Source organism: Panulirus ornatus, chromosome 9 (genome assembly GCF_036320965.1).
Source record: "Panulirus ornatus isolate Po-2019 chromosome 9, ASM3632096v1, whole genome shotgun sequence".
NCBI classification, from domain to species: Eukaryota; Metazoa; Arthropoda; class Malacostraca; order Decapoda; family Palinuridae; genus Panulirus; species Panulirus ornatus.
The window spans coordinates 35,424,028-35,449,131 of NC_092232.1; the positions used below are offsets into that span (position 1 = coordinate 35,424,028).

Below are 25,104 nucleotides of genomic sequence, written 5' to 3' on the forward strand. Positions count from 1 at the left end.
TTTATTCATAAGGATAGAAAATGTTATGCAAGAGGCTTAGTACTACTGATGAAGGGTGAATGATGTTAAAAGAATAGTTTATTATAGGTGTGATTTCAGGGTTTCAGGCACCTCACCATGAGTCATACATACATTAAATAACCTTACCAACCAGTCAACAATACAGTCACCCCCTCTTTTAATAAATTCCACTGCAATACCATCCAAATTCACTGCCTTGCCGGCTTTCATCTTTCGCAAAGCTTTTACTACCTCTTATCTGTTTACTAAATCATTCTCCCTAACCCTCTCACTTTGCAAAACACCCTATATCTGCCACTCCATCATCAAACACACTCAACAAACCTTCAAAATACTCACTCCATCTCCTTCTCCATCACCACTACTTGTTATCACCTCCCCATTAGACCCCTTCACTGAAGTTCCCATTTGTTCCCTTGTCTTACGCACTTTATTTACCTCCTTCCAAAACATCTTTTTATTTTGCTTTGTGCTCCCGCATTAGCGAGGTAGCGCAAGGAAACAGACGAAAGAATGGCCCAACCCACCCATGTACACATGTATATACATACGCGTCCACACACACAAATATACATACCTTTACATCTCAATGTACACATATATATACACACACAGGCATATACATATATACACATGTACGTAATTCATTCTGTCTGCCTTTATTTATTCCCATCACCACCTCGCCACACATGGAATAACAACCCCCTCCCCCCTCATGTGTGCGAGGTAGTGCTAGGTAAAGACAACAAAGGCCCCATTCGTTCACACTCAGTCTCTAGCTGTCATGTAATAAAGCACCGAAACCACAGCTCCCTTTCCACATCCAGGCCCCACAGAACTTTCCCTGGTTTACCCCAGACGCTTCACATGCCCTGGTTCAATCCATTGACAGCACATAGATCCTGGTATACCACATCGTTCCAATTCACTCTATTCCTTGCACGCCTTTCACCCTCCTGCATGTTCAGGCCCCGATCACTCAAAATCTTTTTCACTCCATCTTTCCACCTCCAATTTGGTCTCCCACTTCTCCTCGTTCCCTCCACCTCTGACACATATATCTTCTTGGTCAATCTTTCCTCAATCATTCTCTCCATGTGACCAAACCATTTCAAAACACCCTCTTCTGCTCTCTCAACCACACTCTTTTTATTACCACACATCTCTCTTACCCTTACATTACTTACTCGATCAAACCACCTCACACCACATATTGTCCTCAAACATCTCATTTCCAGGACTTCCACCCTCCTGCGCACAACTCTATCCATAGCCCACGCCTCGCAACCATACAACATTGTTGGAAGCACTATTCCTTCAAACATACCCATTTTTGCTTTCCGAGATAATGTTCTCGACTTCCAAACATTCTTCAAGGCTCCCAGAATTTTCGCCCCCTCCCCCACCCTATGATTCACTTTCGCTTCCATGGTTCCATCCGCTGTCAGATCCACTCCCAGATATCTAAAACGCTTTACTTCCTCCAGTTTTTCTCCATTCAAACTTACCTCCCAATTGACTTGACCCTCAACCCTACTGTACCTAATAACTTTGCTCTTATTCACATTTACTCTTGACTTTCTTCTTTCACACACTTTACCAAACTCAGTCACCAGCTTCTGCAGTTTCTCACATGAATCAGCCACCAGTGCTGTATCATCAGCGAACAACAACTGACTCACTTCCCAAGCTCTCTCATCCACAACAGACTGCATACTTGCCCCTCTTTCCAAAACTCTTGCATTCACCTCCCTAACAACCCCATCCATAAACAAATTAAACAACCATGGAGACATCACACACCCCTGCTGCAAACCTACATTCACTGAGAACCAATCACTTTCCTCTCTTCCTGCACGTACAAATGCCTTACATCCTCGCTAAAAACTTTTCACTGCCTCTAACAACTTGCCTCCCACACCATATATTCTTAATACCTTCCACAGAGCATCTCTATCAACTCTATCATATGCCTTCTCCAGATCCATAAATGCTTCATACAAATCCATTTGCTTTTCTAAGTATTTCTCACATACATTCTTCAAAGCAAACACCTGATCCACACATACTCTACCACTTCTGAAACCACACGGCTCTTCCCCAACCTGATGCTCTGTACATGCCTTCTCCCTCTCAATCAGTACCCTCCCATATAATTTAGCAGGAATAGTCAACAGACTTATACCTCTGTAATATGAGCACTCACTCTTATCCCTTTTGCCTTTGTACAATGGCACTATGCAAGCATTCCGCCAATCCTCAGGCACCTCATCATGAATCATACATACATTGAATAACCTTACTGACCATTCAACAATGCAATCACCCCCTTTTTTAATAAATTCCACTGCAGTACCATCCAAACCTGCTGCCTTGCTGGCTTTCATCTTCCGCAAAGCTTTTACTACCTCTTCTCTGTTTACCAAACAATTTTCCCTAACCCTCTCACTTTGCACACCACCTTGACCAAAACACCCTATATCTGCCACTCTATCATCAAATACTTTCAACAAACCTTCAAAATACTCACTCCATCTCCTTCTCACATCACCACTACTTGTTATCACCTCCCCATTATCCCCCTTCACTGAAGTTCCCATTTGCTCCTTTGTCTTACGCACTTTATTTACCTACTACCAAAACATCTTTTTATTCTCCCTAAAATTTAATGATAATCTCTCACCCCAACACTCATTTGCCCTCTTTTTCACCTCTTGCACCTTTCTCTTGACCTCTTGCCTCTTTCTTTTATACATCTCCCACTCATTTGCATTTTTTCCCTGCAGAAATCATCCAAATACCTTTCTCTTCTCTTTCTCTGATAATCTTACTTCTTCATTCCACCACTCGCTACCCTTTCTAATCAACCCACTTCCCATGCTTCTCAAGCCACAAGCATCTTTTGCGCAAGCCATCACTGCTTCCCTAAATACATCCCATTCCTCCCCCACTCCCCTTACCTCCTTTGTTCTCACCTTTTTCCATTCTGTACTCAGTCTCTCCTGGTACTTCCTCACACAAGTCTCCTTCCCAAGCTCACGTACTCTCACCACTCTCTTCACCCCAACATTCTCTCTTCTTTTCTGAAAACCCCTACAAATCTTCACCTTTGCCTCCACAAGATAATGATCAGACATCCCTCCAGTTGCACCTCTCAGCACATTAACATCCAAAAGTCTCTCTTTCGCACGCCTATCAATTAACACATAATCCAATAACGCTCTCTGGCCATCTCTCCTACTTACATACGTATACTTATGTATATCTCGCTTTTTAAACCAGGTATTCCCAATCACCAGTCCTTTCTCATCACCCAAATCCACAAGCTCTTCACCATTTCCATTTACAACACTGAACACCACATGTATACCAATTATTCCCTGAACTGCCACATTACTCACCTTTGCATTCAAATCACCCATCATTTTAACCCGGTCTTGTGCATCAAAACCACTAACACACTCATTCAGCTGCTCCCAAAACACTTGCCTCGCATGATCTTTCTTCTCATGGCCAGATGCATATGCACCAGTAATCACTCATCTCTCTCCATCAACTTTCAGTTTTACCCATATCTATCTAGAATTTACTTTCTTACACTCTATCACATACTCCCACAACTCCTGTTTCAGGAGTAGTGCTACTCCTTCCTTTGCTCTTGTCCTCTCACTAACCCCTGACTTTACTCCCAAGACATTCCCAAACCACCCTTCCCCTTTACCCTTGAGCTTCGTTTCACTCAGAGCCAAAACATCCAGCTTCCTTTCCTCAAACATACTACCTATCTCTGCTTTTTTCTCATCTTGGTTACATCCACACACATTTAGACACCCTAATCTGAGCCTTGGAGGAGGATGAGCACTCCCTGCGTGACTCCTTCTGTTTCCCCTTTTAGAAAGTCAAAATTTAAGGAGGGGAGGGTTTCTGGCCCCCTGCTCCCGTCCCCTTTAGTCGCCTTCTACGACACGTGAGGAATGTGTGGGAAGTATTCTTTCTCCCCTATTCCCAGGGATATATATATATATATATATTTTTTTTTTTTTTTTTTTGCTTTGTCGCTGCCTCCCGCGTTTGCGAGGTAGTGCAAGGAAACAGACGAAAGAAATGGCCCAACCCATACATACATACACATACATGTATATACATACGTCCACACACGCAAATATACATACCCACACAGCTTTCCATGGTTTACCCCAGACGCTTCACGTGCCCTGATTCAATCCACTGACAGCACGTCAACCCCGGTATACCACATCGATCCAATTCATTCTATTCCTTGCCCTCCTTTCACCCTCCTGCATGTTCAGGCCCTGATCACACAAAATCTTTTTCACTCCATCTTTCCACCTCCAATTTGGTCTCCCACATCTCGTTCCCTCCACCTCCGACACATATATCCTCTTGGTCAATCTTTCCTCACTCATTCTTTCCATGTGCCCAAACCACTTCAAAACACCCTCTTCTGCTCTCTCAACCACGCTCTTTTCATTTAAACACATCTCTCATACCCTTACGTTACTTACTCGATCAAACCACCTCACACCACACATTGTCCTCAAACATCTCATTTCCATCACATCCATCCTCCTGCGCACAACTCTATCCATAGCCCACGCCTCGCAACCATACAACATTGTTGGAAGCACTATTCCTTCAAACATACCCATTTTTGCTTTCCGAGATAATGTTCTCGACTTTCACACATTCTTCAAGGCTCCCAGGATTTTTGCCCCCTCCCCCACCCTATGATCCACTTCCGCATCCATGGTTCCATCCGCTGCCAGATCCATTCCCAGATATCTCAAACACTTTACTTCCTCCAGTTTTTCTCCATTCAAACTTACCTCCCAATTGACTTGACCCTCAACCCTACTGTACCTAATTACCTTGCTCTTATTCACATGTACTCTTAACTTTCTTCTTTCACACACTTTACCAAACTCAGTCACCAGCTTCTGCAGTTTCTCACATGAATCAGCCACCAGCGCTGTATCATCAGCGAACAACAACTGACTCACTTCCCAAGCTCTCTCATCCCCAACAGACTGCATACTTGCCCCTCATTCCAAAACTCTTGCATTCACCTCCCTAACAACCCCATCCATAAACAAATTAAACAACCATGGAGACATCACACACCCCTGCCGCAAACCTACATTCACTGAGAACCAATCACTTTCCTCTCTTCCTACACGTACACATGCCTTACATCCTTGATAAAAACTTTTCACTGCTTCTAACAACTTGCCTCCCACACCATATATTCTTAATACCTTCCACAGAGCATCTCTATCAACTCTATCATATGCCTTCTCCAGATCCATAAATGCTACATACAAATCCATTTGCTTTTCTAAGTATTTCTCACATACATTCTTCAAAGCAAACACCTGATCCACACATCCTCTACCACTTCTGAAACCACACTACTCTTCCCCAATCTGATGCTCTGTACATGCCTTCACCCTCTCAATCAATACCCTCCCATATAATTTACCAGGAATACTCAACAAACTTATACCTCTGTAATTTGAGCACTCACTCTTATCCCCTTTGCCTTTGTACAATGGCACTATGCACGCATTCTGCCAATCCTCAGGCACCTCACCATGAGTCATACATACATTAAATAACCTTACCAACCAGTCAATAATACAGTCACCCCCTTTTTTAATAAATTCCACTGCAATACCATCCAAACCTGCTGCCTTGCTGGCTTTCATCTCCCGCAAAGCTTTTACTACCTCTTCTCTGTTTACCAAATCATTTTCCCTAACCCTCTCACTTTGCACACCACCTCGACCAAAACACCCTATATCTGCCACTCTATCATCAAACACATTCAACAAACCTTCAAAATACTCACTCCATCTCCTTCTCACATCACCACTACTTGTTATTACCTCCCCATTTGCACCCTTCACTGAAGTTCCCAATATATATATATATATACATATATATATATATATATATATATATAGCGGGGGCTGGAAATCCTCCCCTCTCGGTTTTTTTTTAATTTTCCAAAAGAAGGAACAGAGAATTGGGCCAGGTGAGGGTATTCCCTCAAAGGCCCAGTTCTCTGTTCTTAACGCTACCTCGCTAATGCGGGAAATGGCGAATAGTTTGAAAGAAAGAAATATATATATTTTTTTTTTTTTTTTTTTTTTTTTTTTTTTTTTTTTTATACTTTGTCGCTGTCTCCCGCGTTTGCGAGGTAGCGCAAGGAAACAGACGAAAGAAATGGCCCAACCCCCCCCCCCCATACACATGTACATACACACGTCCAGACACGCAAATATACATACCTACACAGCTTTCCATGGTTTACCCCAGACGCTTCACATGCCTTGCTTCAATCCACTGACAGCACGTCAACCCCTGTATACCACATGACTCCAATTCACTCTATTTCTTGCCCTCCTTTCACCCTCCTGCATGTTCAGGCCCCGATCACACAAAATCTTTTTCACTCCATCTTTCCACCTCCAATTTGGTCTCCCTCTTCTCCTCGTTCCCTCCACCTCCGACACATATATCCTCTTGGTCAATCTCTCCTCACTCATTCTCTCCATGTGCCCAAACCATTTCAAAACACCCTCTTCTGCTCTCTCGACCACGCTCTTTTTATTTCCACACATCTCTCTTACCCTTACGTTACTTACTCGATCAAACCACCTCACACCACACATTGTCCTCAAACATCTCATTTCCAGCACATCCATCCTCCTGCGCACATCTCTATCCATAGCCCACGCCTCGCAACCATACAGCATTGTTGGAACCACTATTCCCTCAAACATACCCATTTTTGCTTTCCGAGATAATGTTCTCGACTTCCACACATTTTTCAAGGCTCCCAAAATTTTCGCCCCCTCCCCCACCCTATGATCCACTTCCGCTTCCATGGTTCCATCCGCTGACAGATCCACTCCCAGATATCTAAAACACTTCACTTCCTCCAGTTTTTCTCCATTCAAACTCACCTCCCAATTGACTTGACCCTCACCCCTACTGTACCTAATAACCTTGCTCTTATTCACATTTACTCTCAACTTTCTTCTTCCACACACTTTACCAAACTCAGTCACCAGCTTCTGCAGTTTCTCACATGAATCAGCCACCAGCGCTGTATCATCAGCGAACAACAATTGACTCACTTCCCAAGCTCTCTCATCCCCAACAGACTTCATACTTGCCCCTCTTTCCAGGACTCTTGCATTTACCTCCTTTACAACCCCATCCATAAACAAATTAAACAACCATGGAGACATCACACACCCCTGCCGCAAACCTACATTCACTGAGAACCAATCACTTTCCTCTCTTCCTACACGTACACATGCCTTACATCCTCGATAAAAACTTTTCACTGCTTCTAACAACTTGCCTCCCACACCATATATTCTTAATACCTTCCACAGAGCATCTCTATCAACTCTATCATATGCCTTCTCCAGATCCATAAATGCTACATACAAATCCATTTGCTTTTCTAAGTATTTCTCACATACATTCTTCAAAGCAAACACCTGATCCACACATCCTCTACCACTTCTGAAACCGCACTGCTCTTCCCCAATCTGATGCTCTGTACATGCCTTCACCCTCTCAATCAATACCCTCCCATATAATTTACCAGGAATACTCAACAAACTTATACCTCTGTAATTTGAGCACTCACTCTTATCCCCTTTGCCTTTGTACAATGGCACTATGCACGCATTCCGCCAATCCTCAGGCACCTCACCATGAGTCATACATACATTAAATAACCTTACCAACCAGTCAACAATACAGTCACCCCCTTTCTTAATAAATTCCACTGCAATACCATCCAAACCTGCTGCCTTGCCGGCTTTCATCTTCCGCAAAGCTTTTACTACCTCTTCTCTGTTTATCAAATCATTTTCCCTAACCCTCTCACTTTGCACACCACCTCGACCAAAACACCCTATATCTGCCACTCTGTCATCAGACACATTCAACAAACCTTCAAAATACTCATTCCATCTCCTTCTCACATCACCGCTACTTGTTATCACCTCCCCATTTACGCCCTTCACTGAAGTTCCCATTTGCTCCCTTGTCTTACGCACCCTATTTACCTCCTTCCAGAACATCTTTTTATTCTCCCTAAAATTTACTGATAGTCTCTCACCCCAACTCTCATTTGCCCTTTTTTTCACCTCTTGCACCTTTCTCTTGACCTCCTGTCTCTTTCTTTTATACTTCTCCCACTCAATTGCATTTTTTCCCTGCAAAAATCGTCCAAATGCCTCTCTCTTCTCTTTCACTAATACTCTTACTTCTTCATCCCACCACTCACTACCCTTTCTAAACAGCCCACCTCCCACTCTTCTCATGCCACAAGCATCTTTTGCGCAATCCATCACTGATTCCCTAAATACATCCCATTCCTCCCCGACTCCCCTTACTTCCATTGTTCTCACCTTTTTCCATTCTGTACACAGTCTCTCCTGGTACTTCCCCACACAGGTCTCCTTCCCAAGCTCACTTACTCTCACCACCTTCTTCACCCCAACATTCACTCCTCTTTTCTGAAAACCCATACTAATCTTCACCTTAGCCTCCACAAGATAATGATCAGACATCCCTCCAGTTGCACCTCTCAGCACATTAACATCCAAAAGTCTCTCTTTCGCACGCCTGTCAATTAACACGTAATCCAATAACGCTCTCTGGCCATCTCTCCTACTTACATAAGTATACTTATGTATATCTCGCTTTTTAAACCAGGTATTCCCAATCATCAGTCCTTTTTCAGCACATAAATCTACAAGCTCTTCACCATTTCCATTTACAACACTGAACACCCCATGCATACCAATTATTCCCTCAACTGCCACATTACTCACCTTAATGAGGTAGGAATATATATATATATATATATATATATATATATATATATATATATATATATATATATATATATATATATTGTGTTATAACTTTCTAAAAGGGGAAACAGAATAAGGAGTCATGCGGGGAGTGCTCATCCTCCTCAAAGGCTCAGATTGGGGTGTCTAATGTGTGTGGATGTAACCAAGATGAGAAAAAAGGGGAGAGAGGTAGTGTGTTACAAGGTGCGAAGCGTGGTCTATAGATGGGGTAGTGCAGAGGAGGGTGGATGTGTTGGAAATGAGATGTTTGAGGAAAATATGTGGTGTGAGGTGGTTTGATTGAGTAAGTAATGAAAGGGTAAGAGAAATGTATGGTAACAAGAAGAGTGTGGTTGAGAGAGCAGAAAAGAGTGTATTGAAATGGTTTGGTCACATGGAGAGAATGAGTGAGGAAAGATTGACAAATAGGATATATGTGTCAGAGGTGGAGGGAACGAGGAGAAGTGGGATACCAAATTGGAGGTAGAAGGATGGAGTGAAAAAGGTTTTGAGGGATTGGGGCCTGAACATACAGGAGGGTTAAAGGCGTGGAAGGAATAGAGTGAATTGGAACAATGTGGTATACTGGGGTTGATGTGCTGTCAATGGATTGAACCAGGGCATGTGGTTTCGGTGCATTACACATGACAGCTAGAGACTGAGTGTTAACAAATGTGGCCTTTGTTGTCTTTTCCTAGTGCTACCTTGCACGTGCACAGGAGGGAGGGGGTTTCATTTCATGTGTGGTGGGGTGGCAACAGAAATGGATGAAGGTAGCAAGTAAGAATATGTATATGTGCATGTATAGGTATGTATATGTGCGTGTGTGGGCGTTTATGTATATGCATGTGTATTTGGGTGGGTTGGGCCATTCTTTTGTCTGTTTCATTGCACTACCTCTAATGCGGAAGACAGCGCCAAATATAATGAATAATAGATAAATAAATGTGTGGATCAGGTGTTTGCTTTGAAGAATGTATGTGAGAAATACTTAGAAAAGCAAATGGATTTGTATGTAGCATTTTTGGATCTGGAGAAGGCATATGATAGAGTTGATAGAGATGCTCTGTGGAAGGTATTAAGAATATATGGTGTGGGAGGCAAGTTGTTAGAAGCAGTGAAAAGTTTTTATTGAGGATGTAAGGCATGTGTACGTGTAGGAAGAGAGGAAAGTGATTGGTTCTCAGTGAATGTAGGTTTGCGGCCGGGGTGTGTGATGTCTCCATGGTTGTTTAATTTGTTTATGGATGGGGTTGTTAGGGAGGTAAATGCTAGAGTTTTGGAAAGAGGGGCAAGTATGAAGTCTGTTGGGATGAGAGAGCTTGGGAAGTGAGTCAGTTGTTGTTCGCTGATGATACAGCGCTGGTGGCTGATTCATGTGAGAAACTGCAGAAACTGGTGACTGAGTTTGGTAAAGTGTGTGAAAGAAGAAAGTTAAGAGTAAATGTGAATAAGAGCAAGGTTATTAGGTACAGTAGGGTTGAGGGTCAAGTCAATTGGGAGGTAAGTTTGAATTGAGAAAAACTGGAGGAAGTAAAGTGTTTTAGATATCTGGGAGTGGATCTGGCAGCGGATGGAACCATGGAAGCGGAAGTGGATCATAGGGTGGGGGAGGGGGCGAAAATTCTTGGAGCCTTGAAGAATGTTTGGAAGTTGAGAACATTATCTCGGAAAGCAAAAATGGGTATGTTTGAAGGAATAGTGCTTCCAACAATGTTGTATGGTTGCGAGGCGTGGGCTATGGATAGAGTTGTGCGCAGGAGGGTGGAAGTCCTGGAAATGAGATGTTTGAGGACAATATGTGGTGTGAGGTGGTTTGATCGAGTAAGTAATGTAAGGGTAAGAGAGATGTGTGGTAATAAAAAGAGTGTGGTTGAGAGAGCAGAAGAGGGTGTTTTGAAATGGTTTGGTCACATGGAGAGAATGATTGAGGAAAGATTGACCAAGAAGATATATGTGTCAGAGGTGGAGGGAACGAGGAGAAGTGGGAGACCAAATTGGAGGTGGAAAGATGGAGTGAAAAAGATTTTGTGTGACCGGGGCCTGAACATGCAGGAGGGTGAAAGGCGGGCAAGGAATAGAGTGAATTGGATCGATGTGGTATACCGGGGTTGACGTGCTGTCAGTGGATTGAATCAGGGCATGTGAAGTGTCTGGGGTAAACCATGGAAAGCTGTGTAGGTATGTATATTTGCGTGTGTGGACGTATGTATATACATGTGTATGGGGGTGGGTTGGGCCATTTCTTTCGTCTGTTTCCTTGCGCTACCTCGCAAACGCGGGAGACAGCGACAAAGCAAAAAAAAAAGATAGATAAGTGAAATATATATATGTCTTGTACTTATGTATGCTTTTCTTGCCTTAATGAGGTAGGTAAACTGCAGCCTCATTGGCACATATCCCTGCTGTATCTGTCTTGCATAATGCGCTAAAATTCTTTGACAGGCACTGCAGACTGATCCAAGGTTTTCTCTGTCCTCCTTATATTCCTTGGTTTAGCCCATTGACATCATGTTATCCCCTGTATACAACTTTGCACCAATTTTTCTATTCCTGTCCATGTTTCACCCTCCTGGACTGCCAGGCCCCGATAGCTCAAAGCCTCCTTCATCTCGTCTTTTCATTTCCCTTGGTCTTCCTTTCCCTTCTATTCCCTCTACTTTTAACATGTATATTCTCTCAATCTTTCTTCTTGTATTCTCTTCATGTGCCCAAACCACATCAATACACCCTGGTTTAGACTACACTTAATACTACACTTTCATTGTATGCTGATGTTCCTTACACAATCAGCCTACCTCCAGCTACAAGTATTCCTTAGACTTTGCATTTCCAGCATGTCCACCGTCTTCCGTTTGTTGCATTCAGTCCTCTAGACTCAAATCGGTACAACTTCATTGAGACTGCTATATCTTTAAACATATCCCTATACTTTTGAGTAGTGTTTTATGAGTATTTTTATGGGTTCTTTAGGAGAAATGATATTGTTTTAAATTAGAAGTGCTTCATGTATGGGAACAGGAGTGATAATGGATGTGTGGATTTCCTTTGTTCTTTGCAGTTGGTTGCTGTTGGTTTTGTGGTCTATATTGTCAGGGGTGGTATGTAAGTTTGCTTTTTCCCCATGATTAGGCTGGTGATGATATTGCTTAGAGCTTAAAGCTGTTCCATGGTTTCTTCTGATGGCAAGTGGTTTTGTCTAAGTGTATCTTTGTTTCAGGAGGTCTTTGATCTTTGGGGAGGTGTGTTATATTGTTTTCTATGTCCTTGTGGTATGTGCTTTTTACTTGCATGATTGGCAATGTTCATAAAATATGAGATGTCATGATATGGGGATGGAAAGTTATGAAAGATGAAATTTTGAAGCTTTGATTCTTTATACTGTGTGAATTCTGAATAATCTGCTTCCTACAGTTGGTGAGGAATAGAAGGTATTTAGGTAAGCAGTGATGGCATATGCAAGAGATGCATGTGGTAGGTGGGCAGATTACAAAGTGTAGTGAGTAGTGGGATGAAGAAGTAAAGTTGCCAGTGAAAGAGAAAAGAGAGACATTTGGGCAGTACTTACCAGGAAGGAGTGCAAATGATTGGGAGATATATAGGAGATATACAGGAGAAAGCAGCAGGAGGTCAGGAGGAAGGTGCAGGGTTTGAAAAAGATGGCAGATGAGAGTTGGGGTGAGTGAGTACCTGTAAACTTTAGGGAGAATAAGATGTTTTTGGAGGAGATAAATAATGTGCAAAAGACAAGAGAAAAAGTGGAAACTTCAGTAAAGGGGATAAAAGGGGAAGTGTATCGTATGGTGCCTGAGGATTGGTGGAATGCATGTATAGTGCCATTTTATAAAGGTGATAAAGGTGAGTGTTCAAACTACAGAGGCAGAAGTTTGTTGAATATATTTATATTTATTATATTTATTTATTTATTATACTTTGTCGCTGTCTCCCGCGTTTGCGAGGTAGCGCAAGGAAACAGACGAAAAAAATGGCCCAACCCCCCCCATACACATGTATATACATACGTCCACACACGCAAATATACATACCTACACAGCTTTCCATGGCTTACCCCAGACGCTTCACATGCCTTGATTCAATCCACTGACAGCACGTCAACCCCGGTATACCACATCGCTCCAATTCACTCTATTCCTTGCCCTCCTTTCACCCTCCTGCATGTTCAGGCCCCGATCACACAAAATCTTTTTCACTCCATCTCTCCACCTCCAATTTGGTCTCCCTCTTCTCCTTGTTCCCTCCACCTCCGACACATATATCCTCTTGGTCAATCTTTCCTCACTCATCCTCTCCATGTGCCCAAACCACTTCAAAACACCCTCTTCTGCTCTCTCAACCATGCTCTTTTTATTTCCACACATCTCTCTTACCCTTACGTTACTCACTCGATCAAACCACCTCACACCACACATTGTCCTCAAACATCTCATTTCCTGCACATCCATCCTCCTGCGCACAACTCTATCCATAGCCCACGCCTCGCAACCATACAACATTGTTGGAACCACTATTCCTTCAAACATACCCATTTTTGCTTTCCGAGATAATGTTCTCGACTTCCACACATTCTTCAAGGCCCCCAGAATTTTCGCCCCCTCCCCCACCCTATGATCCACTTCCGCTTCCATGGTTCCATCCGCTGCCAGATCCACTCCCAGATATCTAAAACACTTCACTTCCTCCAGTTTTTCTCCATTCAAACTCACCTCCCAATTGACTTGACCCTCAACCCTACTGTACCTAATAACCTTGCTCTTATTCACATTTACTCTTAACTTTCTTCTTCCACACACTTTACCAAACTCAGTCACCAGCTTCTGCAGTTTCTCACATGAATCAGCCACCAGCGCTGTATCATCAGCGAACAACAACTGACTCACTTCCCAAGCTCTCTCATCCCAACAGACTTCATACTTGCCCCTCTTTCCAAAACTCTTGCATTTACCTCCCTAACAACCCCATCCATAAACAAATTAAACAACCATGGAGACATCACACACCCCTGCCGCAAACCTACATTCACTGAGAACCAATCACTTTCCTCTCTTCCTACACGTACACATGCCTTACATCCTCGATAAAAACTTTTCACTGCTTCTAACAACTTTCCTCCCACACCATATATTCTTAATACCTTCCACAGAGCATCTCTATCAACTCTATCATATGCCTTCTCCAGATCCATAAATGCTACATACAAATCCATTTGCTTTTCTAAGTATTTCTCACATACATTCTTCAAAGCAAACACCTGATCCACACATCCTCTACCACTTCTGAAACCACACTGCTCTTCCCCAATCTGATGCTCTGTACATGCCTTCACCCTCTCAATCAATACCCTCCCATATAATTTACCAGGAATACTCAACAAACTTATACCTCTGTAATTTGAGCACTCACTCTTATCCCCTTTGCCTTTGTACAATGGCACTATGCACGCATTCCGCCAATCCTCAGGCACCTCACCATGAGTCATACATACATTAAATAACCTTACCAACCAGTCAACAATACAGTCACCCCCTTTTTTAATAAATTCCACTGTAATACCATCCAAACCTGCTGCCTTGCCGGCTTTCATCTTCCGCAAAGCTTTCACTACCTCTTCTCTGTTTACCAAATCATTTTCCCTAACCCTCTCACTTTGCACACCACCTCGACCAAAACACCCTATATCTGCCACTCTATCATCAAACACATTCAACAAACCTTCAAAATACTCACTCCATCTCCTTCTCACATCACCACTACTTGTTATCACCTCCCCATTTGCGCCCTTCACTGAAGTTCCCATTTGCTCCCTTGTCTTACGCACTTTATTTACCTCCTTCCAGAACATCTTTTTATTCTCCCTAAAATTTAATGATACTCTCTCACCCCAACTCTCATTTGCCCTTTTTTTCACCTCTTGCACCTTTCTCTTGACCTCCTGTCTCTTTCTTTTATACATCTCCCACTCAATTGCATTTTTTCCCTTGCATTTTTGTTGAATATACATGGTAGATTGTTTGGGAGGGTATTGATTGAGAGGATGAAGGCATGTACAGAGCATCAGATTTGGGAGGAGCAGTGTGGTTTCAGAAGTGGTAAAGGATGTGTGGATCAGGTGTTTGCTCTGAAGAATGTATGCTAGAAAAACTTAGAAAAACAGATTTTTGTGTTGCATTTATGGATCTGTCTACATCAAAAACCCCTGCAACAGATGGAGCTTCACTAGAAAACATTCACTTTCTCTTCCTACTCCTTACACCTTTACACCCTAGATAAAAGCTTATCACTGCCTCTAGCAGCTTACCTCCCACACCATATACTCTAAGACTTTCCACAAAGCATCTCTATCAACCCTATTATATGCTTTCTCCAGATCCATAAATGCTACTTACACATCCATCTATTTTTCTAAGTATTTCACACACACACATTCTTCACAGAAAACACCTGATCCACACATTCTCTACCACTTCTGAAACCACACTACTCTTCCCCAATCTGATGCTCTGTACATGCCTTCATCCTCTCAATCAATACCCTCCCATATAATTTCCCAGGAATATTCAGCAAACTTATGCCTCTGTAGTTTGAACACACACCTTTATCCCCATTGCCTTTGTACAATGGCAATATGCTTGCCTTCCGCCAATCCTGAGGCACTTTACCATGATCCTTACATTCATTGAATATCCTTACCAATCAATCAACAACATAGTCTCCCCTTTTCTTAGTAGATCCTATTGCAGTACCATGTAATACTGCCACCTGGATGGATTTCATCATCTGCTAAGCTTTACCTCTTCTATCTTAACCAATCCATTCTCCCAGGCCCTTTCACTTTGCACACCACCACAACCAAAACACCCTACATCTGCCACTCTGTTATCAAACACATTCAACAAACCTTCAAAGTACTCGCATCATCACTACCTGTTATTACTTCCCACCTTGTCCCCTTCACCGACATTCCCTTTTGTTCTCATCTTACACACATTATTTCATCCTTACAAAACATCTTTTTATTCTCCCTAACGTTTAATGATAGTCTCTCACCCTAACTCTCATTTACCTCTTGGCCTCCTGCCGCTTTCTTTTATACATCTTCCAGTCATTTGCACTCCTTCCTTGTAGGTATCATCCAAAGGCCACTCTTTTCTCTTTCACTTTCAACTTTACTTCTTCATTCCACCACTCACTACCCTTTCAAATCTACCCACCTCCCACCTTTCTCATGCCACACACATCTTTTGCACATGCCATCACTGCTTCCCTAAATACATTCCATTTCTCACCCACTCCCCTCACATCATTTGCTTTCGCCTTTTGTCATTCTACACTCGATCTCTCCTGGTACTTACTCACACAAGTCTCCTTTTAAAGCTCACTTACTCTCACCTCTCCCTTCTCCCCAACATTCTCTATTCTTTTTTGAACACTGCTACAAATCTTCAACTTCACCTTCACAAGATAATGATCAGACATCCATCCAGTTGCCCCTCTCAGTACATTAATGTCCAAAAGTCTCTCTTTTGCATGCCTATCAATTAACACATAATCCAGTAATGCCCTTTGACCATCTTTCCTACTCATATACTCATACTTATGTATATCTCTCGTTTTAAACCAGGTATTCCCAATCACTAATTTATTTTCAGCACACAAATCCACAAGCTCTTTGCCATTTCCATTCACAACACTGAATACCTCATGTACATCAGTTATACCCTCAGGTGCCACATTACTCATCTTCACAATAAAATCACCCATCACCCATGCATCAAAACGGCTGACACACTCCCTCAGCTGCTCCCAAAACACTTGCCTCTCATGACCAAATGCATAAGCACCAAATATCACCCATCTCTCTTCATCCACTTTCAGTTTTACCACCGTCAGTCTAGAATTTACTTTCTTTAACTCTATCTCACACTTCCACAAGTCCTGCTTCTAGAGTAATTCTACTCCTTCCTTAGCCTTAGCTCTTGTCCTCTCAGCAACCCCTGTCGTTCCTCCCAAGACTTCTCCAAACCATTCTTCCCTTTTACCCTCGAGCTTTGTTTCACTCAGAGCCAGAACATCCAGGTTTCTTTCCTTAAACATACTACCTATCTCTCCTTTCTTCTCATCTTGGTTACATCCATACACATTCAGAAACCCCAATCTGAGCCTTTGAGGAGGATGAGCACTCCTCGCTTGACTCCTTCTTTTTCCCCTTTTAGTAATTGAAATACAAGAAGGGGAGGCTTTCCAGCCCCCTTTCCCCGCTTCCACCCCATTTATTTGCCTTGTACAACATGCGGGGAATATGTGGGAAGAATTTCTCATAGATTTGATTTTCACATCCTTATTTCAAAGATGAGACACAAAGTCATTTATGCAAGCTTCCTGCTCACTACACTAGAATTTTCCCCAGTCATCAAATTTTTCAATTGACCCATTTTTCCTTTTTGCATGACATCTTTCAACTTCATCATTACACTTGTCTTTACCTGTCTTCCATTATCATTCTTATTGAATTTTACCCCCATACTTCCATTTCTTCCCATACAGAGTGATCTTAGAATGTTATGTCCCATCACTTTTGTGCCAGGAATTTACAATACCAAAATAGAAGTGGTACATGAGATAGCTTAATTTGTACAGACTTTTCAATATTATAGACAGATTTTGTAAGTCTTTTTATGCCCTCTTAATTTCTTGTTTTTACTTTTAGGTCACGAGATTATGTGTTCTCATTTGATCGGATGCTGGACTTCAGGGGCAATACTGCAGCGTACCTGTTGTATGCTCTTACAAGGATACGTTCAATTGCTAGAACAGGTATTTCTTAAATACCATATGGTGTATATATATATTCTCAGTTTCCATTGGTATACCATTTAAGGTATTAATGTTGTCATTATTAAAGTCTCTTGAAAAAAGGAAAGGAAAAAACTGAAATTTCATCATTTAGAAAAAAAAAAAAAAAAAGGTTGAATTTAAAAAAAAAGAAAAAAATTGGGTAAGTACTTTAAAAGGACTTTTGACTATTTTAGATCAGTGATTCTCAAACATTTTTGACTCATGATTCACTTAAGTGGGGTGTTTGTTTTTCCCTAATCCACCATTACTTGATATTCAACAATCCTCCCCAAGCTTTTCTGTGTAACTGTAACCCATTATCAGAGAAAAGTGAATCATTCAAGCATACTCTGTATGCTTCATCATCATTTTATCAAAAAATAGCCTCTCATTAGGACAACCTCACTATGAATGAATACATTTATAAAACATTTTTATTTTGTTCTCTCAACATAGAGACTTCTTGTGCAATTTTTGAAATCATTCCAGAACCCATCTGAGCCCCTTTTGCGACATACCAATTGGTCGCAACCTGCAGTTTGAGAACCCTTGTGTTAGATGATTGGGTGGCAGATATGGTTTGTTTGGCATGCTGAGTTAGAGGGCCCTGGCAAGTGTTATAGTAAAAAGGGAAGAAGTGATGAAGGCTGAACATAAGATGGAAGTTAGCATAGCATCAGGAGTGGATGGGATTGCACTTTAGTATCTCAAGGAGAGTAGTAATAGTGATATTAATTAGTTAGTTTGACTATTCACTATTTATGTGACCCAAAGTAAGGTGCCTGAGGTGTCCCAGAATGCATGTAGAAGGCAAGGGAGAGAAAGTGAAATCTTGAAATACAGAGGCTTTAGTCTGGAAAGTGATGATTGAGGAGGAGCAGTGTGGCTTCAGGAGAGGTAAGAGAATGTTTGGACCACATATTTGCTTTGAAGAATTTATGTGAATTCATGGATAAAGAGAGTCAGTTATGTGAAACAGTTGTGGTTTTTGAGAAGTATAATGAAATTGACTATTCAATAGCAACAGACCATTGGGTTCCTTCAAGGCCGGTTTTTGTTAGAGAAAGAGATATGAAACTCACAGATCAGTGTGGTAAGGGTATTAGATAACTACATATTAGATTTTTTATTCATTTATGATACTTGATCACTGTTTCCCGCATCAGTGAGGTAGCACCAGGAAACAGACGAAGAATGGCCCATCCACTCATATACATATATACATAAAACGCCCACACACACACATATACATACATGTACATATCAGCATATACACATATACATACATGTACATATCAGCATATACACATATACATACATATACATATATACACATGTACGTGTTCATACTTGTTTGCCTTCATCCATTCATGTCACTACCCTGTCCCACAGGAAACAGCATCGCTACCCCCTGCTTCAGTGAGGTAGTGCCAGGGAAACAGACATAAAAGGCCACGTTCGTTCACATTGTCTCTAGTTGTCATGTGTAATGCACAGAAACCACAGCTCCCTATCCACATCCAGGCCCCACAGATGTTTTACATCCTCTGGTTCAGTCCACTTACAGCACATCATCCGCAGTATACCACATCGTTCCAATTCACTCTATTCCTTGCATATTCAGGCCCTGATCACTCATAATCTTTTTCATTCCATCCTTCCACCTCCAGTTTGGTCTCCCACTTCTCCTTTTTCCTTCCACCTCTGACATCATCCTCTTTGTCAGCCTTTCCTAGCTCATTCTCTCCATATGTCCAAACCATTTCAACGCTCCCTTTTCTGCTCTTTCAACCACACTCTTTTTATTTCCCTCCATCTCCCTTACTCTTTCATTACTTAATCGATCAAACACCTCACACTACACATTGTCTTCGAGCATTTCATTTCCAACATATCCACCATCCTCCATACAACCCTGTCAATAGCCCATGCCTCACATCCATAGAATGTTGTTGGAACTACTCTTCCTTCAAATGTACCCATTTTTGCTCTCCAAGATAACATTCTCTCCTTCTATATATTTGGAATAGGAAAGTACTGTAAATTTTTCATGTAGCTAAGGAGGCATAAGTAATATGATTTATGGATTTTAAGCAAAATATTTTTCAAGTTTGTTCTTAAGCATATCTATGTTATTACTTTCAGTTACCTTAATTGGTAAATCTTTCTACATGTTAACAATCCTGTTTAGGAAATTACCTCATATGAGGTAAGATGTTTGCCCATAAATTTGTAACCATTACTTTGAGTGAAATCAGATGAATCTATCCCCATATAACCTTGGAGGAAGTGAAGTTCTCTAGGTGCTTGAGAGTGAATGTGACAGTGGACAGAGCCTTGAGAGCTAAAGGGAACCATGAGGTGGGAGAATGAGCAAGGTCCTAGTTGCATTAAGGAGTGTATGGGAGGTCATTATGTCAGGGCTATGGTTGATATTTTCGTAGGTATAGTAACCCCACCAGTGTTATATAGATGTGTCTTAAGCTTGGATGCAAAAGAAAGGAATAAGGTGGAAGTGTTGAAATATTAATGTGTTTGGACACATGAAGAGGATGAGTAAAGAAACACTAAGAGGATGAGTGAAGGAACAGAATTGGAGGAATCAAAGGGAAAGGGAGACTGAGAAGGATATGGAAGGATGGAATGAAGGAGACTTCGTGGATAATGGGGTTTGAACATTCAGGAGAGTGAGCAGTATACATAGGATAATATAATTCTGCTGATGTGGTATAATGGGGACAGGGGGTGATGTGTACTTGAAGCAAGGGTAAACCATGGAATAATGTTAGGGGTTTGGCTGTAGATGGCAGGCTCTTGGATTCAGTGTAGATGAGTCATTTGTTCATTTATTCTAGGTGTTACCAGACAAAGGAGAGAGAAGTGATTAGGTATAGAAAAATGTTTATGTTCTAAGAATGACTTTGGGAAAATGAGAGAATGGCAAAGGAAAGATTAAATTCCCAGACACTAGGGAAAAGTAATTTATGTAAACTGTAAACTGTTTATTTATTTATTCATTATACTTAATCGCTGTGTCCCACATTAGCGAGGTAGCGCAAGGAGAGGCGAAAGAATGGCCCAACCCACCCACTTACACATGTAAATACATAAACGCCCACACACGCTCATAAACATACATATACATTTCAATGTATACATGCATATGCATACACAGACATATACATATATACACATGTACATGTTCATACTTGCCTTCATCCATTCTCATTGCCACCCCACCGGATATAGAAAAAAGTTTATGTTCTAAGAATGACTTTTGGGAAAATGAGAGAATGGCAAAGGAAAGATTAAATTATGAGATGCTAGGGAAGAGTAATTTATGTAAACTATATATTTTTTATTTATTATACTCAATCACTGTCTCCCAAGTTAGCGAGGTAGTGCAAGGAAACAGATGAAAGAATGGCCCAACCCACCCACATACACATGTATATATATACACGTCCACACACGCAAATATACATACCTATACATCTCAATGTACACATATATATACACACACAGACATATACATATATACACATGTACATAATTCATACTGTCTGCCTTTATTTATTCCCATCGCCGCCTCGCCACACATGGAATAACAACCCCCTCCCCCCTCATGTGTGCAAGGTAGCGCTAGGAAAAGACAACAAAGGCCTCATTCATTCACCCTCAGTCTCCAGCTGTCATGTAATAATGCACCAAAACCACAGCTCCCTTTCCACATCCAGGCCCCACAGAACTTTCCATGGTTTACCCCAGACGCTTCACATGCCCTGGTTCTATCCATTAAGAGCACGTCGACCCCGGTATACCACATCGTTCCAGTTTACTCTACTCCTTGCATGCCTTTCACCCTCCTGCATGTTCAGGCCCCAATCACTCAAAATCTTTTTCACTCCATCTTTCCACCTCCAATTTGGTCTCCTACTTCTCCTCGTTCCCTCCACCTCTGACACATATATCCTCTTTGTCAATCTTTCCTCACTCATTCTCTCCATGTGACCAAACCATTTCAAAACACTCTCTTCTGCTCTCTCAATCACACTCTCTTTATTACCACACAACTCTCTTACCGTATTATTACTTACTCGATCAAACCATCTCACACCACATATTGTCCTCAAATATCTCATTTCCAGCACACCCACCATCCTCCGCACAACCCTATCCATAGCCCACGCCTCACAACCATATGACATTGTTGGAACCACTATTCCTTCAAACATACCCATTTTTGCTTTCCAAGATAATGTTCTCGACTTCCACACATTCTTCAAAGCTCCCAGAACTTTTGCCCCCTCCCCCACCCTGATTCACTTTCGCTTCCATGGTTCCATCCGCTGCCAAATCCACTCCCAGATATCTAAAACCCTTCACTTCCTCCAGCTTTTCTCCATTCAAACTTACCTCCCAATTGACTTGTCCCTCAACCCTACTGTACCTAATAACCTTGCTCTTATTCACATTTACTCTCAACTTTCTTCTTTCACACACTTTACCAAACTCACTCACCAGCTTCTGCAGTTTCTCACATGAATCAGCCACCAGCGCTGTATCATCAGCGAACAACAACTGACTCACTTCCCAAGCTCTCTCATCCACAACAGACTGCATACTTGCCCCTCTTTCCAAAACTCTTGCATTTACCTCCCTAACAACCCCATCCATAAACAACCATGGAGACATCACACACCCCTGCCGCAAACCTACATTCACTGAGAACCAATCACTTTCCTCTCTTCCTACACACACACATGCCTTTCATCCTCGATAAAAACTTTTCACTGCTTCTAACAACTTGCCTCCCACACCATATATTCTTAATACCTTCCACAGAGCATCTCTATCAGCTGTATCATATGCCTTCTCTAGATCCGTATATGCTACTTTCTTTTCACTCAAAACTCGACTTGTATTTCATATATACTCTTATTTCATGTGCAGGCACAGTATTATTGGTGAACATATATATATTTCTTGTATATGTTAGTAATGTGTATAGGTTATTCCAAATGTAGAAGTTTTAGATCTTTTTGGTTGAATAGACTGGAAATATTCTTATTGAATGAAGACTTTCTTAAACAGCTGGTGTGAACCGAGAGGATATTGTAGCTGAAGCAAAGAAGCCAATTGACCTGGATCATGAAAAGGAGTGGAAGTTGGCTCGTACAATCCTCAAATTTCCTGATGTTGTAGTTCGAATCACAGAAGATTTGTATCTTCACCCACTTTGTGAATACCTTTATGAGGTAAGACCAAATTACTGTGCTGATTGTAATTTTGTTTTATGTGAGTAGGTGGATGATAGTTATTCACAAATTGCAATGAAGGAAGATTCATCCAATGGCATTAGTCTTTATGGTAACAGCTTGTATAAGCTAGTTCTCTCAGTGATGTTTGTGGAGTTTGTATGTACCTGTTCCACCTGACTGAATTGGAAATGGCATAATGATAATGAATAGTTAGGTAGAAATGATCGCTTGATCATCTTCATAATCAATTAACTCTCAGTGTACTATGGTAATAATGAACTCCCATTGTCATGCAAAGAACTATGTATGAAATACATTAAATGAATGAAATGAAATATACAACAAAGTGTATAGAAGAAGGTCATGAAAGGCAAGGTAAGTCAGACACGTTTTGTGCAAATGGGGTGTAAGGTTGCTCCTCTAGGTCTTGTGGTCTGCAGAGCCTGTTTCATCTACAGGTGTTGCACTGTGTTGTGTACTACATGAAGGAATTTCCCCAAATGTTATGTCTTTATCAGACCGTAATGTTTTTTCACTTCATTAGTTTTTACAATAGGCTTATTACTTTTACTGAATCATTGAGGTGTATTTAGGTCGACAGTAGCCATAGTATTTCTTTTATCCTCTCACCTCTAAGTCTGGATGACACGTCTCTGTCATCGCAAATTTAATTCTGCGAGTTATCAAACAAAACTGTTTATCAGGTTAAGTGATTGTTTATGACTATACCATTTGAGACATAATACTCGACTGATGTTTGCACTTCATGGTGAGCTTGATTATTAACTGATGGATAGCATTAGTAACCTTGAAGCACGTTCTGTGCCTGAATATTTCAGATTTTTGCCTCAAAAAAGAAAAATAGGAAAAGAATACTTATAGTTGATACAGATGTAAGTATATGTGTCACTGGCTGTAAATGGGTTAAAGCATTCTGATTACTGACCACATTCATTCCTTCATCGCTGAAATATTGAACCACTGTTGTGACATTTCACTGCCTTAGTACATTCCCACTTATATTTCAGACAAGTAACTCAATCATGTATTCACACTCTAGCGTTATTTCCACAATGCAAGTATTTATATGAACTTTCCACAATCTTTTAGGCACATCATAGAATATTGAAACTTCCCTTTCTGTTTTTACTCATCATCAGCCTTTTCAACATAGATACTCACTTTCTGTATAACCATCCAAACTACAGAACTTTGCTCTAACTATGCTGGGAAGACCCATTCCTTGATAATTCATACGATAAATTTGACCTCCCTTTCCAGTTACACTCTCTTTCTTTACCTTGTAACATTCCATGTGACCACTTTTCTTTACTGTCGTGCTCATTTTCTTTGTTCATTAATTCCTTGAGATGAGTGTTTGTGTAATAATTTCCCTGTGTCAACTCAGGTAACTTATATTCTGAAAATCATTATCCTGATGTAAATTGTGTAGGATTTCAGGTATATTGTTAATCATATCCAGTAGACAAGAGCATAGAAGGTGTTGTTTCTCCCAATATATGACACCAAATACATATATTGACCTGTGTAGACAACACCAACGTGAGGCATCTTTCTGAACAGATGCAAGCATCTGGCATCTTGTCTGTCAACTGTCTTTATTTACCTCCAGTGTCTCTCAGTCCATCTCATCCATAGTCTTCCTACCCATGTTTCCACCATTTAGTCAATATTACTCATTCATTCTCTTTATTCCTCTCCATATATCCCAACCATTTCAGCACACCCTGCTCAGCTGTCTCACATACACTTTGCTGACTGCCACTTCTTTCTCTCACAAAGTCATTCCTTACTCAGTCAACCTACTTCACACCATATAATGCCCCCATGAATTTCATATCTAGTACATTCAGCCTCTTCTGCACTTTTGCATATAGGGCTCATGACTGACATCCATACAGCACTATTGTAACTTCCATACCATCAAACATACCCTACTTTGCCCTCTCTGACAGTGACCTTTCTTTCCACAAACTCCTCAGTGCACCCATGACCTTTTCCCCACTCACTTATGGTTCACCTCATCTCCTGTGCCAGAGTAT

General features: G+C 41.3%; 1 protein-coding gene across 2 annotated transcripts in view; it reads left to right on the top strand.

Moving 5' to 3' along the window:
• ArgRS (arginine--tRNA ligase-like protein) overlaps positions 1–25,104 on the top strand; it is a 108,257-nt gene that overhangs the window by 78,207 nt on the left and 4,946 nt on the right. For both annotated transcript variants that reach the window (XM_071665009.1, XM_071665010.1), the window contains exons 13-14: positions 17,653–17,759; positions 22,875–23,038. In XM_071665009.1, coding sequence (XP_071521110.1) covers positions 17,653–17,759; positions 22,875–23,038 — 271 coding nt within the window. The remainder of the gene's footprint in view (positions 1–17,652; positions 17,760–22,874; positions 23,039–25,104) is intronic.